The 17,561-nt window shown below is 44.8% G+C and overlaps 1 protein-coding gene across 1 annotated transcript; it reads left to right on the forward strand.

Annotated features, from left to right (window-relative positions):
* Positions 1 to 967: 967 nt before the first annotated feature.
* On the forward strand, positions 968 to 17,357 carry POLE2 (DNA polymerase epsilon 2, accessory subunit). The gene is made up of 20 exons (XM_030950063.1): positions 968 to 1,004; positions 1,374 to 1,629; positions 3,718 to 3,818; positions 4,855 to 4,930; positions 6,977 to 7,054; positions 7,727 to 7,820; positions 8,187 to 8,261; positions 8,527 to 8,610; positions 9,116 to 9,172; positions 9,551 to 9,599; positions 10,462 to 10,534; positions 10,958 to 11,130; positions 12,667 to 12,756; positions 12,913 to 12,967; positions 13,289 to 13,348; positions 13,446 to 13,523; positions 13,876 to 13,984; positions 16,117 to 16,293; positions 16,385 to 16,452; positions 17,177 to 17,357. The coding sequence occupies exons 1-20, from the start codon at positions 968 to 970 to the stop codon at positions 17,193 to 17,195; spliced, it is 1,809 nt and encodes a 602-aa protein (XP_030805923.1). The 3' UTR covers positions 17,196 to 17,357.
* Positions 17,358 to 17,561: the final 204 nt, after the last annotated feature.

Genomic DNA, 17,561 nt, shown 5'->3' on the forward strand with positions numbered 1-17,561 from the left:
GAGCTGAATGGCAGCATCAGGTTTTCTTAGAAGGAGAATAAGCAGTAATTTTAGCAAATGAAGGTACTTATGTAAGAATTGGGCTTATAATGTGCACCTAGCTGCATGCCTGTGACAAAAAATGAATCATATTTCCTGCCAAAATAGCTGAGACCTGTCAGATGGCAGCTCTTTGTCTGAAGAGAGTAGCAGCAGCTTCACCCAAGAGCTCACTCCCCGATGAGGAGCAATTATAAATTGTGCAGTTGAGAATGGGCTATAGAAAAGAGCTGACATTTTCTGTCTGTCTGTAAATCCCTGCAGTCTTTCGATCAAACTCTTTCAAGAGTTGCTTTGTGAGCCTTCTGTGGAATCAAAGCTGTACTTTGAGAGATGGGGATGAGTGTTTGAATGAAATATCAGGTGTTTTCCATCTGGAGAGAAGGCAGCTACTCCACAATCCTGGAACTGTGGCTGTCCCTGGATCCCTGGAAGTGTCCAAAGCCAGGCTGGATGAGGCTTGGAGCAACCTGGGACAGAGGAAAGTGTCCCTGCCATGGCAGGGGGTGGGATGAGATGAGTTTTAAGATCTCTTCTCATCCATGCCATTCTGGGATGCTGTGATTATGTAAAAACAGCCCTGGAGAGCATCCTGTGCTCGCAGGACCAATTCACAGTCAGATGTGTTTGATGGATGTTTTCTGCCAAGAAAATCTGAAGTGAGAGACTCTGGAGAACTGGAGATGCAGAGGAGCCTGTGCTGGGCCTGCGGGGAAAGAGCAGGGAGAAATATTGTGAGCTACAAAGCAACAAAGTGATAGCATGGATAATTGTATTGGGTAACGTGTGTCAGTCACAGCAAGTGTTTTATAGAATCAGGGAATTGTTGAGGTTGGAAAAGCCCTCTATAAATGTGGAGTCTGCCAAGGCCACAACTGCCCCATGTCCCCATATGCCACATCCATACGGTGTTTAAATCTTTCCAAGGATGGGGACTCCACCACTGCCCTGGAAGCCTGTGCCAGGTCTGGAGAACCCTTTCCATGGGGCAATTCCTGCTGTGCCCACCCTGAGCTGCCCTGGCCCAGCCTGAGGCCGTTCCCTCTGCTCCTGTCCCTGTTCCCTGGAGCAGAGCCCGACCCCCCCGGCTGTGCCCTCCTGGCAGGAGCTGTGCAGAGCCACAAGGGCCCCTGAGCCTCCTTTGCTCCAGGCTGAGCCCCTTCCCAGCTCCTCAGGGATTCTCCAGCCCCTTCCCAGCTCCTCAGGGATTCTCCAGCTCCTTCCCAGCTCCCTCAGGGATTCTCCAGCCCCTTCCCAGCTCCCTCAGCCCTCCTGGGGCTCCATCTCCGTTCCCTTCTCCAGACCCGCTCCAGCCGCTCCATGTCTCCTGTCAGGAGGAGCCCGGAGCTGCCCTCAGGACTGGCGGTGCCCATCAGCTCAAGGGACAATCCCTGCCCCGAGCCGGGTCCGGCAGCGGCGCTGTCTCCAGCTGGGCAGACCGGGGCTGTGCCCGGCTCCTCCCGCGGCGGGGCTGGCCCGGCCTGAGGGGGCGGCCCGGCCGCGTTTGGCGCCATCGCCGCCATGGAGCCGAGAGCGGCTGCGCCGCCGTCTCAGCTCCGCGTTCCGGCTGCGGGGGCTCGTCCTGCGCCCGTGAGTAGCGCCGGGCCCGACCCTGCCCCGGCACCGGACACTGCTCCAGTCCCGGACACTGCTCCGGCCTCGGACCCTACTCTGGGCCCGCGGGGATCGGCCCCGGGCGGGCTCGGGCCCGCGGAGCGCCGGTGCGGGATGGGGATGGGGCCGGGGCCGCTCCGCGTTCCCCGCGGCCGGGGCTGCCTTTCCCCGCTCTTCCTCCTTCCCCTGCATCGAGGCCTCTGAGGGCTCCTCCAAAGCCATCTTTAGCCCGTCCTGCTGCTGCGGGCCCCTTCCTTCCATCCGTCTGTCCATCCATCCTCTCATGACCCTGGGTGCCGCCAAAAGCTGCCCATGGTCTGTCTCCCCTTGGAGCCCTCCCTGATGCTGGTGCCGGGTGTTCGGTTGAGTTTTTTTGTCAGCCTCTGACCCTCACAACCCTGGGATCAGAGTTCACTTGCCGGTCTTGTGCTCAGCGTTCTTTGCTAGAGGAAGGAATGGCATTTCCAAGGACAGGAATTGTATATTTCCAATATAATACGATGTGTTATTTAGAGATGCCAAGGTCAGTGGAAAGGGATTCCTGCTCGCAGTGGAAGGTGTCATGATTTAAAAAAGACTGCGTCTCCCATCGCTCTTATTTTCCCTTTCTTTCTCGTGTGTGTTAATATCAATTAAATTCTCTCTCTGTCATGGATGGGATGTGATTATTTTGGACAGTGCCCTGATACTTTCATTAGAGAGGAGCACAAGTCCAGAACTCCTGACTCCACAGTTCCATGAGCTGAGACACTTTGAAGGTCAGGCTGATCGCCAAAATGCCAGTTGGGTTGGCCAGCAGATGACATTAGTAAGAAAATTGTTATCTTTAATGTGAGACTCTTGTCTAAGGTTGAGGGAGGAATTGGATTTCTAAATCTTACGTTATTGAGAATTAAAATAACTTCTATTTCAAATACATTGATAAACTAGAGCAGGTCCTGTGGGGGCTGTAGAGGTGGTCCTGGGCTGGGGGCTGTGGAGAAGCAGGACACGTTGGAAACTCTGCTCTGGTGGCATCCCAGCTTCAGGGCTGCACCTGGATTTGGAGTCCAAAATGAGGGATGTGGAGCTGCTGGAGTGAGTCCAGAGGAATCCATGGAGCTGCTCCCAGGACTGCGACCCCTCTGCTCTGGAGCCAGGCTGGGAGAGCTGGGAATGTTCCCCTGGAGAGGAGAAGGCTCCAGGGAGAGCTCAGAGCCCCTGGCAGGGCCTGAAGGGGCTCCAGGAGAGCTGGAGAGCGACTGGGGACAAGGGATGGAGGGACAGGAGCCAGGGAATGGCTCCCAGTGCCAGAGCCATGGGATGGATGGGAGATTGGGAATTGGGAATTCCTGGCTGGGCTGGAATTGCCAGAGCAGCTGTGGCTGCCCCTGGATCCCTGGCAGTGCCCAAGGCCAGGTTGGACACTGGGGACACCCTGGGACAGTGGGAGGTGTCCCTGCCATGGCAGGGAGTTGGAATGGGATGGGATTTAAGATCCCTTCCAACGCCAACCATTCTGGGATTCCATGATTAGGGAGTCAGAGAGCCTGGCGTGGGGAGGATGTGAAGGATTTGGGTTGATTTAGCCTCAAGAAGGGAAGATTCATGAGGAGCTAATCCCAGTCTTCCTAAAAGTGAGAAGTGTTCTCAAGGATGCACAGCGATAGGGCAAGAGACATTTGATTCTTCATTGTAGTTGTAATTAAACTTTGAAGTTGATGGAGTAGAGAATGCTGGAATCTCCCTGACTGGAAGCTCTCCAGGCTTGGCTCCACAGGGCCCTGGACAGCATAACCCAAGCCCTGCTTTCAGGAGAAGGTTGGACCACACAGACTCCAGAATTCCCTTCCAACATGGAATTTGTTGTGTGAAGCTGAGGTTCTCCACATCTTTCCCCTGATATTTTCAATCCCAATGATTTTTTTCTTTGACTTAAACCAGTGTTTTATTATGCAGAGCTAATTATTTCTGCTTTTTAACCACAAGCCATGTGGTGATGATGTGCACACCTGCCAAAATCAGCACAGTTTGTGTCAACTATTGAACATTAATTGCTTTTTGTGCTTTCTCCTCTGGGATTAGGGATGCCCTGAAGTATCTCACTGAAGCTTTCCAGTCCACCAGTGAGGGAGAACTTGACGATATAATTGAAAATGTCATCGATGCAGTTGAAAAACAGCCTTGTAAGTAAACAATTTCTTTTTCTTGAGCCAATTTTCCTGGCATTTCTGATGTCATAAAGACAAAGACAGTTACTGGCAGCAGGGGCACTGAGGTATCATTGTAGTGTAAAGGGTTGATTTAGACAAATGTATTTTTTGGCCTTTTATTTTGGTTAAACACTGAGGTTTGCAATGTCAGCAGAAGACATTTGTGCCATATAAAGAGTTGGCAGTGCAGAATATCCTGATTTTCCCAAGAGCAGTAACATTTTTCAGTGGCAGTTACCAAAAGTTTGTCTGGACATCTTTGTACCTGAAACTGTCATTTTAAATATTAAAGTTTATTTATTTATTTTATTTATTTTAAATATTAAAGAGAGAGGCTATTTACACATGGAGTGACAGGACACAGGGAATGGTTTCCCACTGCCAGAGAGCAGGGATGGATGGGAGATTTTGAAGGAATATTTGGATGGAATGTTTTGAATGAATATTTTGAAGGAATAATTTGAAGGAATATTTTGATGGAATATTTGAAGGAATATTTTAATGCAATATTTTGAAGGAATATTTTGAAAGAATAATTTAAAGGAATATTTTGAAGGAATATTTTGATGCAATATTCTGAAGGAATTCTTACCTGTGAGGGTGGGGAGGCCTTCAAACTCATTTCAATTATCATAAATCCATGAAAACAACAATGTGCCCATCTCCAGAACTGTGTTGGAATACTTAAGGCAGCAATCCTTGTGATAATGTTCTGGAACCAAATTAACCTCCAGAATGTGAGAGCTCAGCTCTAACACATTTGTGATATATTTGGCAGCTTTGCATAAACTATAATTGTCTTGTTCTCCATGTTTGGGGTGTTTTTTCCCTAGGAATGTGTCCTTTTGGTGGCAATATTAAGTGATCCATCTGTGTGTCATTACAGAAAATTCATTTCATGAATTATTTGTGTGTATTCCTGTGAGGAGACTCAACCATTTAATGTGAAGTATTGGAGACTCACTTCCTTCCTTGCTGCAGGTTTAATCCTTGGGATTTTTCTTTCCAGTGTCATCCAACATGATTGAGCAGCCCCTGGTGGAAGCAGCAGTCCAGGAATGCAGCCGGGCCCCGGATGAGGCCATGTAGGGTGACATTAGAAATGTTCTGGGGACGTGTGGGAGCTGCTGGCATTTCCTTGTTCCTCCTGGGGACACGAGTGCCAGGCACTGTCTGCAGTCACTGCTCTGTGCTTTTGCCCTCCTGCTGCTGCCTTTGCTCCAGTGATGCCTCAGGTTTAGCTTTAATATTTTCACATCCTGTGCTGCTTTAGTGTGAGGGTCTGGGCTTCACATTAGGTCATGGTGAGCTCTGTGCACAGAGCAGGGAGACACAGCCCTGGCACCCAGTGCCACATCCAGGCTTTGTTAAACACACCCAGGGATGGGGACTGCACCACCTCCCCCGGGCAGAACATTCCAGAATTTTATCACCCTTTCTGTGAAAAACTTCTTCCTAATATCCAACCTGTATTTTAAATTTCCCTTGGTGCAGCTTGAGACAGGGAGCCCCAGGAGAGGCTGAGGGAGCTGGGAAGGAGCTGGAGAATCCCTGAGGAGCTGGGAAGGGGCTGGAGAATCCCTGAGGAGCTGGGAAGGGGCTCAGCCTGGAGCAAAGGAGGCTCAGGGGCCCTTGTGGCTCTGCACAGCTCCTGCCAGGAGGGCACAGCCGGGGGCGGGCTCTGCTCCAGGAACAGGACAGGCAGACAGGGAGGGAACGCCTCAGGCTGGGCCAGGGCAGGTTTGGATTGGAAATTGGGAACATTTCTTCATGGAAAAGTTGCCCGGGGCAGTGGTGGAGTTGATGTCTCAGGTTCAGCTTTTCCATTTTTCAGATTCTGTGCTGCTTCAGTGTGAGGGTCTGGGCTTCATATTATGGGATGGTTCTGATCATGTGCAGTTCTGAGCTCTGAGCACAGAGCAGGGAGACAAAACAATTCCTGCTCCAGCTGGGCACCAAGGACAAATGACCCAAATCTCAGCCCAAGAGCACAAACCCGTGGGCTGGAGAGAGAAAAACAAGCAGGGTGGGACTGCAGGGGCTAAAGCTGGAATGGGACAATGAACTGCAAGATGCAAATGGAGCAGAACTGATCCCAGGGACAGACCCCGTGCCCGGCCGTGCATTTTGGGGCCATTTTGGTTCATCTTGGGTGCAGCCCTGGCTGGGCTCTTGTGCTGCCCAAGGTGGATCCATGGAGGAGATGCTTTGAATCAATCCCTGCTTTATTCTGGAACTCCATCCAGCCTCTGCTCTAGGGCAGCCTGCACAAGGCATCACCAGGTTCCTCCTTGGAGCCTTTGTCCTCATGGCTGGGCCTCCAGGGGCCCTGAACAGAACCTGCAATTCTGGAATTCAGCTCCTGGGGTTGTGTGTTGGGTGTGCTGCAGGTGGAATATTAACCAACACTTCTGGCCATGCTTTATTTGCTTTGCTGTAGATGAAAGTTATCTCAAGTTGCTTTTGTTCCTTTCTTTTCTGAAAGCACTTTGGAGAAGTTTTCCTCTGGGATGCCCATTCCTGCTTTTTGTTTAGTTTTTTGAAGCCCTGATTGATTTCCCTTCTGTGATAACAAAGTATGCAGCAATTACTGGAGCTTCTGAGAACTTTGTGATGCTGATGGATGTGTTTCCTTTCATGTTCACATCATGATGCAAAGCATGAAAAGAGATGGTTTGCTGGGCATGTCAATTAGATCCTGTCATCCCCCAGCCTCTCAGGATGGAGAAAATTTGGGTTTAACTTTGCTCCTTGCCATTGGAATCTTTATGATGCAGATGGTGTGAGGGTGACTCTTCTTTGTGGTGCTTTTTTGTATTTAATGTAGTTTTTTTTCTGCTCCAGAAGTGAAGAGAAATCCAAATGTACAGATTCTCAGTGCAGAGTCCTGAAGGGAAAAACTCTACAGATCACAGGGACAAGTCTTTATCATTATTTAACTAAAAGATGAAGGAGAAAATAGACTAGAAAATAGAATATAAAATAGAAAGAGAAGTGGTGATGATATTGAACAAAAAAATGTCATTTTAGCCAACATATTTGTCAGTTTGTTTCACCCTCTTCATGGAATCTCAGAATGGCTTTGCTTGGAAGGTAACATTCAGTTAATGCTGTCACTGTTCTTATTTCAGAGAAAATGTTTTCAACATTATTGGAGCCTTTGACATTCCACGTTTTATTTATAATTCAGAAAGAAAGAAGTTTCTGCCGTAAGTCTCCCATATTTTAAATTTCAAGCACTTCCTGTTTTAAGAACAAAACCTCTCTAGGATAAGTCTGGTTTTAATCTTTCCCTCTTGGCTCTGTTCAGCTGAAGCCTGAGTGAGAAAAGTAATAAATATTTAAGACCATAAACCAAGTTTATTCCACCTAATGAATAAAAAAGACAGTAAGGCTAAGGTCATACATCACTAAAGGTAGTTTGGGGTTATTTTTTTCCTCACATTGGGCTGTTTAAATTTATTTTTTTAATAAATTTGATCTGTCTGTTGCCTGTATTTATTTCTTAGTCTGTATCTTGCAGCTCCCTGAAGCCCTGGGGGGTTTCTAAGAAGAGCTCCAAAGAGTAAAAAAGAAAAATTAGGAGCAGCTGGTGAGAAACTGGAGGAATAATGCTTTTGTTCCCAACTGCTTAAAGGCATAACTGCTTTTTTTAAAATGGATTTCTGCAGACATCTTTTAGGTGGAAGGATAAATCTCAAGGCCTGTGAGTTAGAGGGGAGTGAAATGGAGGCAGAAATGCAGAAACTCAGGATCCTGAGCAGGAATGTACCTAAACCATGGTGCAGCTTTTGCAGCCTCCCAGACCTTTGAGATCAATAACTCATCTTGATGTGGGGAATATCCCCTTTTGACACTGGGATTGTGTGAATTCCTTGCAGCCTGTCCATGACTGACCTGCCCAGGCCGAGTTTGTTTGGGACTGCCCGGGACAAGGCGGAGCTGTTCCGGGAGCGCTACTCCATCCTGCAGCAGGTCAGAGTCCTCAGGGATGGATCCCACTTCTCCTTCCAGAAACACGCCCTGCTCTCTGCCTCATAAACCCTCTGCCTCCCAGCTTGTCACAATAACTTCTTTAGCAGCCTTACAGATGCTTTCATGACACTTTTTTTGGGCTTAGTTTTATTACCCGCTGCGTTTTTTAGGCTTGGTTTTATTATCTGGTGTTATTGATCATCTGTTTCTTGGAAGTAAATTCTTGTCAAAAGGACTGAATTGTTACAAGTTGTTGGATGGAGTAAGAACTTTCTGAAGTGTTTTGCATAGTGCTTGTAGCAAACTGGCTTTTTGGCAGTGCTGATTTCTTTTTAAACTGAATCACTTCAATTTTGGTTTGTGCAGAGGACTCACAGACATGAGCTGTTCACTCCTTCACCAGTTGATGCTCATCCTGATGATAGCAAGAACAAATTCCAGGTAAAAAAAATGGGAGTTCTTTCCAGTTTTAATCCAAATGATCACAGCAGTTCTTTATGCTACCAGCCATTACTGGGAATCTTCTCCTAAGGCACATTCAGAAATAAGGCTCTGATTTTGGTGATGAGCCTGAATCCTCTGGCTCAGCTGGGTGTTCATGTACAGCCATGTCCTGTCTGGGGCTTTTGGGGGAAAAGCAAGCAAGGGAGTTTGAGTTTGGAGGGTTTGATGTGATTCTGATTGGATTCTTTGCCTTTGACCCCAGTTAAAGACAGTGGAGACTCTCTTGGGCAGTCCAGCTAAGGTGGGAGAAGTGATTGTGCTTGGGATGATCACTCAGCTCAAGGAGGTGAGTTCATTTTTGTTGTGGGGTCTCTGATCACTGCTCATTCAGTGCTGGAATACATTTAAAAAATAAGAAAACTTAAATATTTCACACTTACTCATTCTGAGAGACTTTTCCACAAGCATTCAGTGCCAGTGTGTGTGGAAAATGTCTTTATCTGCCTTCCCACTATAAAATTTTTATGTCAACAACCAGAAGCAGTTAGGATTTTTTGGCATGTCCCTTCTTGAGGGGCTGGAGCTTCCAGTGGCTGAGTTTGGACTTGCCAGTGCCCTGGACTGTGATTTCAGGGAGGGGAGCACCAGCAATCCCAACTGCAGCAGCTCCTAGGGAAGCTGCTGAGATACATTTACTACAAATGACATTATTTTCACTTCTTTCACTTCTTAATGTTCTTAAAACGTTAAACCCAGCCAGATTATTTCTAAATGCTGACTGATAGATGTTTCTGATTGGAGCATTTGTGTGTTTGGTATATTTTGCTTTATTAATGAATCCTGTTTTGTAGGGGAAATTTTTCCTGGAAGACCCCACAGGAGTGGTCCAGCTAGACCTTAGTAAAGCAATATCCTTTTGTTGTGCTGGAGGAGCTGGAGGAATTGCCTGTAGAGCTGCAGGGTTTGAAATTGAGCAGTAAATCAGTGCTGACCATTCAGAATTCCATATTGAGAGCTGCAGCTCTGTCTTTCTCCTTTGTTTGCAATTCCTTGTCCTGCCTTTCCCTTGGACATGGTGACTTTCCCTCCCTGTGGAAGCAGAGCCTGTTCCAGTTCCTGGGCTCTCTCTGGACTTACCTGCTCAGGTACCAGGGAATTTCCAGGCTCTTCAGGCAAGCTGTGACATTTCAGTGCTGTCCAAATCTATTACAGCAGCTGGAAAGCAAATTTTGGTTCAAAAACCTACTTTAAATCTAAGAAAAATACATTCCTTAACCTTGCTGCACCAGTTCCACAGTGGGTTATACACTGAATCCTCCTTTGTTCTGGCAGAAGGTAAAGCAGTCTGGGTTTATGTTTTTAGCTTGTAATAAATTATTCTGTTCAAGCTGTGGCTGAGCAGAGAAGTCTCATTTTGGTGACCATCAGTGAGTTTGGCACTGAGAATTTTGGCCTTCAGCTTTTGCTGTGACTCTGGAGGCAGAGAGGAGGAATTTGGGGGTTTTGGGGAATGTGAGCAGCTTTGAGGATTGGCCCCAGCGTGCTTGGAGCAGTTATGACTGGATTAGGAAGACAGCCTGGAATAACTAGAGGAATGATTTAATGATCTGAAAATACTGCTCTGTGCTGGCAAAGCTTTTTAATGAGGCTTCTCATTAGGATGATGTAAGAGCTTGCAGTTTTGGAGCCTTGTTTTAGCAGAAAAAAAAAAAAAGGCTATTTCTGTCTGTGGAATGTTCCTCTGTGCAAGATCCACGATGTCAGTCTGTTTTCTGGGGTGTTTTATGCTTGTAAGAAGAAGTTGGGAGCAGAAATGAGAGTGGGGATAAATAAATAAATAAATAAGATAAATCACCAAGTTCCTTCTGTTCTCAACAATGGGTTGTGAGACAAGGAGCACTTGGATGGGGCCAGCAAAATCAGGCAATCCTTGTGTGCTTCAGGGGGTTGTTGTGTGGCTGTGCAGCAAATCCACTCATAGGAGTGCCTGTAAAAAAACCTTGATTTCCTTCTCAGCCCTTTTCCCACCCAGCTCATTCCCTGCTCTGGTTTGTGGAGCTGCCACGAGAGAGGGATTAATGGAGGCTGGGGCTGGCGGTGCAGCACGGCTGCCAACTCTGACTCATGTCTAGGACATGATGCTCTTAGAAAAACTGAAGGGTTCTTTTGCTGTTTTTGCTCTTCCAAAACCTCCTAGGTTGGTATGAAGATGAAGTTTTTCATGTGAACGCTTTTGGATTTCCGCCCACTGAGCCTTCTGCTACCACGAGGTACAAAAGTGACTTTTGGCAGCCTCACTCCATGTTTTCCTAGGGCTTTCTAAGTAAGATCATTGTTATTTTGTAATTTCTCTGACATTCAAGTATGTTGTTCTTCCTCCTCCCCATATGCTTTAAAATAAATACCATTTTAAGGAAGCAGTTCTGGGCTTAGAGGCACTGTAGTGTTGGCAGAAAAGCCCTTCCAAAGGCCTTTGGGTTCTGCTTTTAATGGAAATTGGGATGTAAACCCTTCTCAGTGGCCAAGCCAGGTAACTGTTCCGTGGGAATCATAAATTCCTTGTTGCTGAGAGAGTGGATCCCTGGGACAGGGGAAGTGGAATGGATCCCATCCCACTGGAATGGGATGAGCTTTAAAGTCCCTTTGAACGCAAACCATGCTGGGATCCTGACTGGTGCATTTTAATGCTGCAGAGCCTTCTATGGGAACATCAACTTCTTTGGAGGGCCTTCCTCAACATCAGTGAAGGCTTCTGCAAAGCTGAAGCAGCTGGAGGAAGAGAATGAGGATGCCATGTTTGTGTTTGTGTCTGATGTGTGGCTGGACCAAGCAGAAGTGCTGGAAAAGCTTCACATGATGTTTTCAGGTAGGTGAGAATTGCTTTCACTCTAAACCTTGTCTGCCTGATTTGTTTCCATAAATTCTCAGTACAAATAGGGTTTTTGACCATTTTCTGGGCTGTGATAAGAATGTTTCTCTTGCTCCTGAAAGTTCTTCCTGGGCTTACCTTGGAGACTAATTCCTTAGTTCAGAGAGATGAGTGTTGCTACCCACTGCCAGATGGGATATTGGAAATTGGGAATTCCTGGCTGGGCTGGAATTGCCAGAGCAGCTGTGGCTGCCCCTGCATCCCTGGCAGTGCCCAAGGCCAGGCTGGATGGGTTTGGAGCTCCCTGGGACAGTGGAGGTGTCCCTGCCCATGGAAAAGGGGTGGCATGGGATGGGATTTAAGGTCCCTTCCAACCCAAACCATTCCAGGATTCTGGGATCAGTAATGGGGACAGCACTGGACAAAACATTTATGCAACATAAAGGAGCATTTATGAATTGCTCCTTTGTGTTGCAGCAGGTTGGGAACAGCTTGTCCCTCCTGCCTGGGGCACAATGGAAGTGTGAATTTAAAAACAGCCCAGAATTCAGGGTGGGAAGCTGCTCCTCACCAAAAGGGAGCTGGACACAAATGAGCAGAGTCATGCAGGAGTTACAAAACCAGTGCAGTGTCTGGATCAGAGCTGGGCAAACTGGGCTTGAGCCAGGCCTGCAGGTGCTGAGGGCAGAATGGACTTTGCTCAGTGAGTTGTGTGCTGGACCCACCTGGCAGAGATGCACACCTTGCATTTGCTATTTTGAGACTTGAACAGGCAAGTAATAACCTTCTTAATTATCAACTAAACGAGCAGCTGTGGGGGAGAGCAAGGGAAAATATTGATGAGCCATTTCTCTGGGATAAGCAATTCTGTTCTATTTACCAGCCCTTTGAAAAGCAGTGAAGTAAATCCAAGTGTGATTCTGTGTGTCAGGAAAATGGAGAGGAACTGGGATGTGAGATGAATGCCTGAGTAGCTGTTTCTATTTTTATTTCAGGGATGGGAATCAGGTTTCTTTTTCCCCCTCCCTTTGCTTTGAAGCCGTTAATGGGTGAGGTTGTGAGCACTCATCAGATCCTCCAACTGCTCAGGCAATTCCAGTTACTGTTGCTTTATAATGCCAAAGGGAAAATTGGATGTTGGGAGAGCCCTTAAATTGGAATGATCAGGGAGGTTAATAGCAACCCAGTGCTGCCTGCTTGCTGTTTTCCTCTTGAAGGCAATAATGCATTTAAAAATGGCATTATTTATTATAATTGCACTTGGTATAATTCTGTGGCTGGGGCAGGAGCTGGATACACACAAACACTGCTGGAGCTCAGCCTGTAAATGCCACAGGGCTCCTCAAAGTGACATTTGTACATTGGCATCCCCTTTTTTGAGCTAAAACCAGCCTGGATCAGGAAAATCAGTCAGGTGTATTAATAGCAGCAGAGCCTGAAGTGCTGTTTGAGTTCCTGCTTTTCCTGGGATGGGCTGAGTGCTGGAAGGTGCTGGAGTGAATGGATGCACTCACAGATCCTCTCTTTCCCCAGGTTATTCCTCTGCACCTCCCACCTGCTTTTTCTTCTGTGGAAATTTTTCATCTGCACCATATGGCAAAAATCAAATCCAGTCCCTGAAAGGTAGGGAGCTCTTTGTAAGCAGCCAGACATGTGCACTGAATTAAAATCATGATGGCAAACAAACGAAGAGAGCAGAAAATAAACCCTTTTAGCAGAAGGGGGGATTCACCCAAGTGTGTTTATTTCTAACCAGGTGTTGTGCCCTGTTTTTCCCAGGTTCTTTGAAGGCTCTGGCAGATATTATTTGTGAATATCCCAGCATCCACAAAAGGTACAGAGCAAGGGGAAAGCTGTTTATTTTGTGAAGCCTTTAATTACTTGCAGAAGCTGAGAGTTACCCTGTTTTCTCTGTCCTGTGAGGCAGCTGTGATCAGATAAAAAGCTGCTTTTGTAACAGGCCTGCAGGTTTGTTTGGGAGCAGGGTGAGTTTGATTTTATCTAAAATAGCTTGGGCATGGAAAATCCTAATGAGGGAGCCAAGCTCTCACCCTGGGATTCTTCCCTGGCTCCTGCTCTCTGAATTCAGAACATCAGACCCAGTTTTTAGGATCAGTTTAGACAAAAGAGATTTGTTAAACTTTTTTTTTTGCAGTAGTCGATTTGTGTTTGTCCCTGGTCCTGAAGATCCTGGGCCTGGCTCTATTTTACCAAGGTCAGTTTGCTTCCCTTCTTCACATCTTGGAATTTTGAGTGAAATTTGAGTTAAAGATGGAAAGAGTCTCTGTTGATACCTCTGTTATTTATTTTAGACCTCCCCTGGCTGAAAATATCACTCAGGAATTCAGACAGCTGGTGCCTTTTTCAGTTTTCACCACAAATCCCTGCAGGTAACCATGTAACTGCTAATTTTTAAAAGAATATTTTTAAACTAAATTATGTGCAAATATAATTTTCAAAGCCTATAAATTTTGAGGAAAATTTACCTTAAATTTTTCAAATTAATACAATTCTTCACTTGCATGAATTGTAACTAGTTTAAATATACTAAGACAAAAAATCAGTGAAGAAAGGATGTAGTTCTAAAAAAAAGATATTGAATGTAAAAATCCTGCTGAAAAGCATCATAAGGGGAAGTATTATTTTCATTCAATTGTCTGTATTAGAGGGAGATCAACTTTCTAATGCATCTTCCTCATTTTCGGGTTAACCTTAATTAATGTCACTGCTGTTTTCACTCAGGGTTCAGTACTGCACCCAAGAAATCATTATTTTTCGGGAAGATTTGGTCAACAAAATGTGCAGGAACTGTGTTCGCTTCCCAAGCAGCACCATGGACATTCCCAACCATGTGAGTGAGTGGAGTTCACCAATTTTTGCCAAGATTTTTGATTTTATTGATCAGCAGGGCTGGATTTTGGGGGCTCTGATCCTCATTTTTGTGCCACATTGCATGAGTAACCCAAAGGGGTTGTAAGAAGCATTTATACATTTAATATTCTTATTTTTCTTGACATTTTGACAGCAAAATAACTCAAACCATGATAGTTTAAGGTGGGAATGAGTAATTCTGTCACACTGGAGCTGCCCTTGAACACAGAACTTCAGAGCAGCAACCAACCCTCAATGTCCAGCCAAGAATCACTGATTCCTAAAGGCAAATTTGAATGGAAATTACCATTTTTTAAAGATTTGATTGGTTACCCAGTGCCATTTGCAGTAAAGCAGCAGGTCACTTCCTCTAAAATTCATCTGCTTGCTTTGTCTCCTCAGCTGAAATTCTGCTTCTCACCCATCAATGAACTCTGGGGTGTGGTTGCACTTAATGAATCCACAGCAGGAGCTGATGGGATTTACTGAAATAATGGGATGAGAACCATCCAGGTAGTGCTGGCTCATTGCAGTGATGGATGGAGTCTGGTTTTATTTATTTTACAGGAGTTTTTGTGTTTGCTTGCCTCAGAAAGGTGTTTTAGCTCAGTGTCTCGGTACCTTGGTTTTTGTGGGCACATTTGCATTCCTGACTCTTCCCTGTCCTCATCCAGGGCTTTCCAGGAAGGAATTGTAGAATTGCAGCACTTTCTGCAGGATGTTTTTTGTATACTCCCCTTTTCCTCTGCCTTTTTTGCCTATTTTAATTCAGCCATCAGTGTTAAAAAAAAAAAAAAAACAAGAGAAAGGGAAATTTTGTCACAGAGAAAGGAAAATCATCTGGGAATCAAAGGATTTCTTCAGTTCAGGGGAAAGACTTTATAAGTGTGGGTCTTGTGGTTAACTGGAAAGTAGTAAGGAAAATAAAAACAAAAAAATGAGAGTTGTGGCAATGTTGGTACTTTCTGGGCTGGAGGAACAGGTGAGTAGATTCTCCTGGAGAATCTGATTGATGAGATAATTGTGACATCTTCAAATGCTGGCCTTTTGTGTATTAAAACCCCCACAACTGAAGAAAGGAAGGAGCAGCTCACTGCTTTACTCTGGAAATCATTAATAATCAGCAGGAACGAGACACAGAAAAACCCCAAACATTTCCAGCTTCCAAAAGGTTCTTTATTAACCCACACTGACACAGGGATGAACTGAGCTTGCAGCAAATGTTTCAAACCAAGAGTTTGTGGGGTTTTATTTGCAGTTTGTAAAGACCATTTTATCCCAGGTGTAATGCTTAAAACCAAATGTTTGTGGGGGCTTGGGTTTTTTTTTTTTGTTTGTTGTTTTTGGTTTTTTTTGGTTGGTTTTTGGACCTTTTAAAAAAAAAATTTGTTGTTGTTGCAGTTTATGAAGACCATTTTACTTCTGAGTTTTTGTTTTTGGAGTTTGTAATTTTATCAGATTAAAACCAAATGTCTGTGGGCTTTTGTGTTTGGTTTTTTTGTGTGTGGTTGTTGTTGTTGTTTTGGGTTTTTTGTTTGTTTTTGTTTTTTGTTTTTGGGGTTTTTTTTTTTTTTTTGTTTTTTGGGGTTTTTTTTGGTTACAGTTTGTGAAGACCATTTTATCCCAGGGGTAATGCTTAAAACCAAGTGTTTGTGGGATTGTTTGTTTGTTTGTTTTTGGGCTTTTTTTTTTGTTGCAGTTTGTGAAGACCATTTTATCCCAGGTGTAATGCTTAAAACCAAATGTCTGTGGGCTTTTGTGTTTGGTTTTTTTGTGTGTGGTTGTTGTTGTTGTTGTTTCGGGTTTGTTTTTGTTTTTGGTGGGTTTTTTTTTGTTTTTGGTGTTTTTTTTTTTTTGGTTGCAGTTTGTGAAGACCATTTTATCCCAGGGGATAAATGCTTCATGTATTTCAATCCAAGTGTCGGGGGGTGTTTGTTTTTTGTTGTTGTTGCAGTTTGTGAAGACCATTTTATCTCAGGAGATAAATACTTAACACCAGGTGTTTGTGGCTTTGTTCTTTGTCGTTGTTGCAGTTTGTGAAGACCATTTTATCTCAGGAGATAAATACTTAACACCAGGTGTTTGTGGCTTTGTTCTTTGTCGTTGTTGCAGTTTGTGAAGACCGTTCTGTCGCAGGGCCACCTGAGCCCGCTGCCGCTGTACGTCAGCCCCGTGTTCTGGGCCTACGATTACTCGCTGCGGGTTTACCCCCTGCCAGACCTGCTGGTCACTGCTGACAAGCACGACCCCTTCAGTGTCACCAGCAGCGACTGCCTGTGCATCAACCCCGTGAGCACCCTCCCCTGCCGCCCTCCTACCCCTGCGCTGCCATTCCCCTCACACTCATGGGGATTTTTTCCCCCCACTTTTTCCTTCACAGGGTTCGTTTCCCAGGAGTGGATTTTGCTTCAAGGTGTTCTACCCCTCCAACAAGACAGTTGAAGACAGGTAAATAGGTTTTTCTTGTGTGCTGAGTTCCTGATTATCATAAAAATAAGATAAATTATATAAAACACACATAAAAATTGTAATATTTGAATGTCCCAGCAGCTTAACTCACACTTCATACTTAGGCAGTGTAACAAATCCAAATGGCCAGAACTAAAGCAATAAATGTAGAAATCACAAATATCAGTGATGGAAAGCACAATTCAGAAGTAAAAGGAGATGATTGCACTGCCTGATTTTCAGTGATAGAGAACTAATTGGGGAGCAGATTTATTTCTGGGTTGCTACATAAATTAATTAAATTTAGGACCAGTTTTTGCTTCATTTTGTGATAATAATCAAGCCCAGAAACCACTTTCAGGCTTTGATTTCATATATTTTCAAATCTGCACTTTTTAATTCCACTGACTGCAGAAAAGCCAGCTGCAACACCAAAAAAGTATTAAAATGTATCCAAGGGCTTAAAATGGATGAAAATTTACCTGTTTGAAATAATGATGGTATAATCCATTAGGAAAAGAAGAAATTTATCTTCCCTTGTTGGAGAAGCCTTCTCAGGGAATTAATAATGGGTCAGCCCATTTAACTTCTACCCATGTAATACTTTAGCTCTTTAAATAGTTGAAAACATTATCAAGTCTTTCCTAGATAAAGAAATAGAGGAACATTATGAACTATTTTTAAAAGAAACCTTTTAAATCCTGTTTTTCTTTGTGATTTTCAGCAAGCTTCAAGGACTCTGAATTTCTGTGGCACTGAAAAAGGGCAGTGAACCCACGGGAAGCCAACTGTAATTTTTTTTTTATTTACATGCCTTAGTTTTGTGATGTGTTGTGGACTTTTTATAAAAAATGTCGAAGTCAAAACTGATTTCTTTTGTACACAAATAAACTTTTACAGGAAAAGACACTGGTGTCAGTTTAGATAAGTTGTAAAGTCAGAGTGAAAAATAATTGGCAAAGCATAAAAAAAGGTTAAATGGAGGAACAAGCTGTAACAAACAGGAAAGAAGCATTAAAAAAAAAAAAGAATTAAAGATAAGGGGAACTTGGATAGCTGTTTATCTGCAAGGAGCCTGGAAATGGGGGTAGGATTTTTCTTTGTCTGGG

Source organism: Camarhynchus parvulus, chromosome 5, assembly GCF_901933205.1.
Source record: "Camarhynchus parvulus chromosome 5, STF_HiC, whole genome shotgun sequence".
NCBI classification, from domain to species: domain Eukaryota; kingdom Metazoa; phylum Chordata; class Aves; order Passeriformes; family Thraupidae; genus Camarhynchus; species Camarhynchus parvulus.